Here is an 8,740-nt window from a genome sequence, read left to right on the forward strand (position 1 = left end):
ATGTGTTTTTAATCAATCAATCAATCAATCAATTAGGTATGCAATCATATCAACCAATTAAATTACAATTAAAGTCTGTGGCAACTGAATAAATAAAAAAAATTATTTCATATAGAATAACACCAAAGACTGCAATTACGGCTGAATGTAATGTCGAATCTGAAAACTATTCGGACCACAGATATGATAATGGAACCACAATAATAATAATAATAATAATAATAAAAACAACAATAAAAGTAATAATAAAAAAACAATAATCATTAAACAATAAAAATAACAAAGCCAATAAAACGAAAAACCCAGAACATAACTGGTATTTTCAAAGACATGTACAACCAAACATTTATAAAGGGATAACATCTGTTATTTTTTAAACCACAAACATAAAAAAAAATTTTTTTCACAATTTTTTTTATTATTTATCAAACGTTCCTGAGCCATAGTCGATCATGTGTGGAAATTGAACTTTTTTACTGTCCAACTCTTCCTGGGCCCATGAAATTAGTTGCACAAGATTGGTCAGTTTCGGATGAGAGTCCTCACCACATTCGAATAATAATGCTGCATTTACTTCTGCTGCCACCTGTGTTGAATAAATTTAAATAAACCACAATATATTATTGATAAAGAATGATAATGTACAACTAGTTGTAGACATAAACACTAAATGAGAACATTAGCTGCCATTTGTATGCAAACACACAAGTTTATAAAATATGACAAATATCAGATAAAATATCAAATTATGAAAGGTATGTAGCTGCATACTTTTCTTCTCTGAGCTGTGTGTAGTAAATTGCCATAAGGTGATGTTTCGGGTTCTGTGAATGCCAGGAGAGCCAATGTAAACTCAATCTCCGTTAGATTTTCTGCATTTTCTTCACCTTTCTCGGCTAAATGATTTTGAGCATATTCGAGAGCCTGTTCAATCTTTTGCTCTCTTATCAATTCAATTGTTTGCTGTTGCTGAAATCAGAGAACAGAAAATCAAATTAAAAAAAAATCAGTAAAGGAAAACCATTTAAATTAATAATATAGAAAAAGATTACATAAAAAATTGTAAATGATTTAAAAGCGATCTTACATGTAGATGAAAGTTTAATTTTTTATTAGTTTCCAACAACTCAGGACATAGATGATTTATGAGGGCCATAGCCTCCAATACTTTTCCATTCATTATTGCATCTTTTATTTGGATTCTTTTGTCTAACTGGGCATGGTTTGTCAGCATTTCGACACCTGATTCTGAGTGGAACTTCTCTGCTGCCTCTTTGTAACCCTCTTAGTGCAAAAAAACACAAAAATTATCTTTTCTAAATTATTAAATATCTCCTGTAATTTTCAATTCAAAAATTGAAATTGCAAACCTGTGACGAGATAGTTCATGACTAATTTATTCATTTCTATTCTCTGGACACGTGACAGCTGCAGACCTTGCATCCAATCATCCTTTGAAATTTCTAATTGTTTCTCCAGGGAAGGGTTGGCAGTCTGTGCATATGAAAAATTATTAAATTCACAAATAGACAATCACTAATCATTCACTTTTGCCACTTTGCAATTAAAAATAAATATAAATCAACATAGAAACAAAACACTTTCATTTTCATTTTATATTGCCTGCCTGACTACTAGAACGAAAAAAGGGGATAACCAATTTGAAACTAAAACGCTAAAATTCGCTTACAAAACTGAAATATTTATCGAAAACACAAAACTCACCGATATAACCGGACTAACGGACATTGATTCCATGACCAAAATAAATCAAATATGAATTGTTCGAACTTTAATAAAAAAAATTTTGCAAATAAAAAATGACAAACAAACAAGCGGTGACTTAAGCTCGATGTTTGGGCAACTGCTCTTCAATTTCGCTTAAAAATTATAATGAAAACTTAATTTTTTTTAAAATTGTAAAAAAAAACAAATTTAACTATTCATTACAGTTTAAACTACAATCAATCTTTAAAATTCAAGAAATAAGTTATATAAAAAATTATTAGCTCGGTTACTACGGACTAATAATAGTAACAAATTTTCAACACTGATTGGCTAACAATTAAATAATGTTCTAAAAATAGAACTGGATGTAAACATTGCACAACAACATTGATTTATCGTTGCATTCAATATTTGGTTGGGAGGTTACCGAGTTTTATTTTGTTTCATTTATTTATTAAATTTCTCGAAATTATTCTCATGAAAATTATTATTTTATTTAAATATTAAATTAAATTAATTTAATTTTTAATTTCTATTGAGATTCATGTTATTTCCTGATGAAAATGGAGGATTTTTAACATTTTTGTCATTTTTTAAAATTACTAATTTTCAGCAGTGTGGCTGATTGTTGCAGGGGTTTAAATTTTACTTTCAAATTAAATGACTTGCTTTTTTAAAAACTAAATAATGATAATATCACTCATCATAATCGTCGTCATCATCTTCATCATCATCACATGATGATGATGTCATAATATATAATCATAATGTTGTATCAAAAAATAAAGTGAATATAATAAGATAAGACATACAGCCTACATACAATATAATATGATAGTACACTTGCACTGAAACACATATACACACATACATGTGCATATACACGCATACACACACATACACACGCATACACAAACATATTTTATACAAGTGCACACAGATCTGTTCATATTATTATTGCTATTGTAGTAATAATATTAATAAATTATTCAATGTTGGCTTTATTAAGTGTGTTCTTGGCAAGCTGTGTTTGATTTTTTATATTGTTGAATAATTAGTAGAAAGTGTTATATAGCAGAGCAAATACTTGAGACAATATTTTGATAGTAGTTACATCGTCGTCATCGTCATCTTCATTATTCATCTATCATGGTCTTAGAATCATAATAGTCAAAAACTCTTTATTTTCATTTCACAATCCAATCAACATCGTCATCATCGTCATCGTCGTCGTCATCATCATCATCGTCTTGGCTACCACTACTTGAAGGATGAATTTTATAAACTGCCTCACATGGCAAACATTATTTTCCTAGATTTAAGAGAAGAACATCAATACATTCAATACTCATACTTGCGTATATGTATGTATATATATATATATATATATATATATGGAGAGAGAAGGAGAGAAAGAGAGTGGGCGAAAGAAAGAGGGAGAGAAAGAAAGGGAGTTTGTATTTAGGACCTACATTTAACATTAATCTATTTAAAAGACCTTTTAATTTGTATGAAAAACTTTACTCTACCTTTAGTATGTGTACATGTGTATATATTTTATGAATGAATAAAAGAACGAATGGATAGATGGAATGAATGAATGAAATGGTGGATGAACAATAATGAAGTAACCTACATACGTGAAAATCTAAGAGTCAAGAGCTTACAATTATATATTAGATTAATATGTATGTAAGGTGCAAATGACATTGCATTTTGCTTTGACAGGTTAGATATATATCGGCTGGCTGGTGGTTTGGTTGGTTTATTAGTAGCTGGCTAATTGAAGTCATATTCAGTAATAAGAAGAAGGAGAATAGTAGCAATACTAAACTTGTCCATTCAGAACCAAACAATGGAGTATGAATTTGGTAAAACTGGAGCTGAGCAAGATATGCTGGATGAAATTTTCAACGAAATCAATATGTCCGCCGAGTTAACCTCCAAAGATCGTGAATCTGACAAAGATAACAACAATAATTATCATGATAATAATATAATTATGAATAATAATTATTGTTTCGTGCCTGTCGACAAAAACTTCTCTTCCTCCACGTTCGATTTTGAAGATCGGTGGCCTATTTAACATCACTCCTGATCTAGGTTCACTTTTCATTTATTTATTCTTTCACTCATTCATTCATTCGATAATTCAGTAATCTGTTCACTCATTAATTCACTCATTCATTCATTCGTTAACCAAAACTTAATTTTCTTCCCCTAACCAGGCTTTGAGGATTTGTTGTCTCCGAACATAGACAACTTATTCACTGGAGCCCACTTTTCAAATAATTATCATCAGCATCATCATCATTCTCTCCTTCCACATCATCATCATCAACGACAACATCAGCAGAGTGATATGAAACCTGAGAATGTTATTAACAGTGGTGTTGATGCTGTTATCACTCTGGCTGAGACTACCTGCTTGAATGCTGACGTCAAATACATCAACGAAAATGACGTCATCATCAACAACAACAACGACAACACGAATGACGTCATCCACAACAACAACAGCAATGACATCAACGCCAACAGTGATAATATTTGTTTTGTTATAACCGGTGATCACACTTATTCCATTAGTGACGTCATCCATATTGACATCAACAACAACACCGACAACAACAATCCAACTATGTACAACGACATTGAGACGCTGTATGGCATTAACTTTAATGGCAACAACAACAACAGCAACAACAGCGTTGTCGATTGGATGAATGACGGTAGCGTTAAATACATCAACAATATCAACATGTTTTATGAGGAGAGCTGCAACGACATCATCAACAACAACAGCAACAACACAGATGTTATCTACAGTAACATCATTTTCAATGAATACAGCAATAACATCAACCTCAACAACAACAACAATGACGTCATCAACAGCAACATCATCAACTGTGATATCAACAACAACGACAGCAACAACAACAGTAATCCATTTGTTAACATGACGTCATTCGAAGGCATCAACAACGTCAGCAAAATGGACACGACAACATCAACAACAACATCAATGGCTAATAATATATCATATTTATTCAACAACAACAGCAGCAGCATAGACAACAAACTTAACATCGAATTTATCGATCTTGAGTTTCTAGAATCTTTGATGAACAACAACCTAAACAACAACAACAACAACATTAACAACGACATCAACACCGACATCGGTGATGCCACCACCACTACCACCAACCACAACAACGTCAGTGACGCCACCACCACTACCACTAACGAAAGTGACGTCATTAACGACGACGATGACGAGGCGATAGAAGAATCAAGAATAAGATATTTGGAGCGGAGGAAGAAGAACAACATAGCCAGCAGGCGCAGTAGACAGATTAGGAAAAACAAATTCTTCCAGATGGAGCTGAAGGCTGCCAGTCTGGAAAGTGAGAACAACTCACTGAGGGTTAAAATTAATAAGCTGGAGGTCCTGACGAAGCAGATGAAGGAGATGCTGGTAGGAAAGCTGAAAAAGTGACAACGATGGTGGTGGCGATGATGATGATGATGGCGATGATGATGATGATGATGGCGATGATGATGATGATGATGATGGCGATGATGATGATACTACTACTTATAATAATAATAATTACCGTTATTACTGTTATTATTATTATTATCATCATCATCATCATCATCGTTATTCTCAACTTTCACAAGTTACGTTGATGCTTCTAATTTAACTCTAACTATCTTCGTTACATGAAGATGATGATGATGATGATGATGATGATGATGATGATGATGATGACGAGGATGATGATGACGTTATTTTAAATTAACTCTGTTTTTTGAAGAAAAAAAAAGTTCAATATTTTACAACACTATCACTACAACAACTATTACTAATAATAAGTTATCTATATTTTATCATTTTCAAGATTCTACAACATTACTGCTACTACTGCTGCTGCTGCTGCTGCTACTACTATTACTGCCACTACTTCTACATTGCAGCTACCACTTCTACTACTACTGCTGCAACCACTTATAGTACTACTACTACTATCACCTTTGTTTGATTTGACTGAAATAGATATGTTCTTATTTGTCGTAAGTAAAATATTGTTATAAATTAATATACAAAAATAATAATTAACGCTGCTCTGCCGTGTTGTAATAATACAAAACAAATATATGTCCGCCAAAAATAAAATATCGACTGATAAAAATATTCGCCGTACACAAGAATTTAGAAAGCATAAGATTAGAGGATCTCAGTCGATTCCGATTATCAGTTTTCTGAAGATAATAGTAGTTGTGCTTTCAAATAAGTAGTTGGCTCGTAACCAGCAAGACAACTTATGACTAGAAGAGCTAGTTTGAAAAGGATTCTTTCAATGTAGACCATCCCTGATTTAGGATGGTGTTGAATCGAATCTCGAACAACCAGTAGCAACGAGTGCTCAGAACAGACTGTAGATCATCACGAAAGTTTAAGTCGACACCCAACATAATCGTATTGCAGCAGTCAATCGTACAACAGATAAAACTACAAACCGGTTTTCTTGCTGACTCTACTCTCAAAAACGTCTGGTTGATCCTAATCTGCGTAGTTTGTGGAAACATAAGGCCAGCAGAGTTGACTAATATGTTTATATATATATATATATATATACATATATACATATATATATATATATATATGTGTGTAAAAGAATCATCATCAGCATCGCCATGTTTTTGTAGAATTACATTCATCACAGTTTTGTTAAGTGTCCAAGTGAAATACATTAAAAAAATGTTTATGATGTGTTTTTGTAGTTGGGTCACAATCATCATCGTCGTCGTCTTCGATATCGCAATGAAATTGAGTTAAAAAGCTTTTTAAATGTCAAGGTCGGACCTTCCTTCGAGATGTTGCTGGTTCACGGTCGTCATTTACTTGTGTGTGCATGTTTGTGCCCGTGTATGTGTTTGTGGATGCATATACAAACCTACATGCACACATACGTACACACCTTTGTATACACATGCAAACATTCGCGTACACTTACACAAACAAACAAACAATATTATCACCCCTAAAAATCAAACAGTACCCCAGAAAAAATATTTCATCCTCGTTTAAATATCTATGTAAACAATACAGGTGTTTCATACGTTAAAACTGAATTAATTAGATAATTATTTAACAATAAATATATATATATATGTGTATATAGGTATATATATATATATATATATATATATATATATATATACATTCATATCATTAGTATATATATATATATCATATATATCATTGTAACATACAATTTATATAATTATATGAAGTGATATAACAATCAGCGTGGGATATATTCATTTCTCTCTCTCTCTCTCTTTTTCTTTCTCTCTAATATGTATGTATGTATGTATGTATGTATAAAAGGTGTTCAGTTTTACACGGAGTTAGAAGATTAGTGGGGTTGTTGTGTTCAATTTAAAGTTAAAGTATACAAAAGGTTTGTATATATTGTATGTATGTACGTGTTTGTTTGGTTGTATGTTTGTTTGTTTATTTGTTTGTTTGTTTGTATTTTTGTTTGTATGTATAAAAATAAACGAAGCATCTTAAAACGTTTGGTATTGGCAAAATTCAGTTAGTAGTTGTTAGGTTGTTGTAATATGCCGTGATGCATATTATAAATAAAATTTATCCATAAATCATTTCTATGCTATGTACATGCTCGCATATATGCAGTTCACATAACATCAACAACGTCTACAAAGACTACATCAACAACAACTTCAACAACAACAGCATCAACAACTTCAACAACAACAGCATCAACAACAACAACATCAACAACAACAGAATCAACAACAACAGCATCAACAACCACAGCAGCATCAACAACAACAACATTAACGTCTATAATGTCTATAACAACAGTCAACTGCAATCAGATGTTGTATCACAGAACCAACAAACATCACAGGCGTCATCATCATTAGCATCCTTATCGCTAACAACAACAAAAACGTCATCATCGTCAACATCATCTTCATCATCATCAATATCAGCTGCAACAACAACAACATTATCTATGACAAAACAACAACAATAACAACAACAGCAACAAAAAACATCAACAACAACATCAATAACAACATCAACAACAACATCATTAAGAGCGGTAACAACAACAACTTAAGACGATGAGTAAAATGATGAAGTTATTTAGCGGCCGATGGATCAACAGCAACAACAACATCAACAACATCAACAACAACAACAACATCAACAACAACAGTATTTTGATCTGCAACATTCAATTTCTTGACGGAACGAACCAGGATTTTGTCATACCAGTTAGTAACAACAATATTAATAATAACAACAATAATAATAATTGTTATTATTATTATTATTCTTTTTCTTCTTCTTCTTCTTATTATTATTTTTATTCCAAGGATTATTTCCAGATTTCATTATTAATTCCTTGACTTTATTTCAGTCAGTCAGTCAGTCAGTCAGTGCAAAACGAATGCAATAAGCAAAACATTTCAAATTTTATTCTTCTTATTGTTGCTTGATGTTGATGTTGTTGTTGTTATTATTATTGTTATTATTAATGTTATTATTATTATTTATATTATTATTTTAATATTACATCATATTGTGTTAAAACTTGCCCTATAAATATTAACCACAATTCATTCTTTGTTCCTTGGTTTGTATAGTAGTCATTCGTTCGTTCGCTTGTTCATCCGTTTTTTCACTCATTCATTCTTTCCTTCGTTCATTCGTCCGTTCATTCATTCATTCGTTCGTTCCTTCATTTATTCATTCATTCATCTTTGCCAAAAAAAAATAACTGCGTAAATAAATCCTGATTAAATTGAAACTGGAAATGTTCGCCTCACTGCTGCTTGTTATAATTGGCATCAAGCGACGATGATGATGACGACGACGATGATGATGAAAAATAGTTCCATCATCATCATCATCGTCATCATCAACATCATCATCATCATATTCGGGGTTAAACGAACC

The 8,740-nt window shown here is 31.9% G+C and overlaps 2 protein-coding genes across 2 annotated transcripts in view; one reads left to right on the forward strand and one right to left on the reverse strand.

The window, feature by feature from the left end:
* Nucleotides 1–418: 418 nt before the first annotated feature.
* HELRODRAFT_174754 (hypothetical protein) lies at nucleotides 419–1,758 on the reverse strand (the record flags this gene model as incomplete). The annotated part of the gene is made up of 5 exons (XM_009022198.1): nucleotides 419–586; nucleotides 772–969; nucleotides 1,088–1,284; nucleotides 1,371–1,494; nucleotides 1,726–1,758. 5 exons carry the CDS (start codon nucleotides 1,756–1,758, stop codon nucleotides 419–421), a joined length of 720 nt encoding a protein of 239 aa, XP_009020446.1.
* A 6,237-nt stretch (nucleotides 1,759–7,995) lies between these two features.
* HELRODRAFT_150039 (hypothetical protein) overlaps nucleotides 7,996–8,740 on the forward strand; it is a gene marked incomplete at both ends in the record, with an annotated part of 6,627 nt that continues 5,882 nt past the window's right edge. The window contains one exon of the mRNA XM_009022199.1: nucleotides 7,996–8,055. Coding sequence (XP_009020447.1) covers nucleotides 7,996–8,055 — 60 coding nt within the window. The remainder of the gene's footprint in view (nucleotides 8,056–8,740) is intronic.

The sequence above is a fragment of the Helobdella robusta genome (genome assembly GCF_000326865.2).
Source record: "Helobdella robusta unplaced genomic scaffold HELROscaffold_31, whole genome shotgun sequence".
NCBI lineage: Eukaryota > Metazoa > Annelida > Clitellata > Rhynchobdellida > Glossiphoniidae > Helobdella > Helobdella robusta.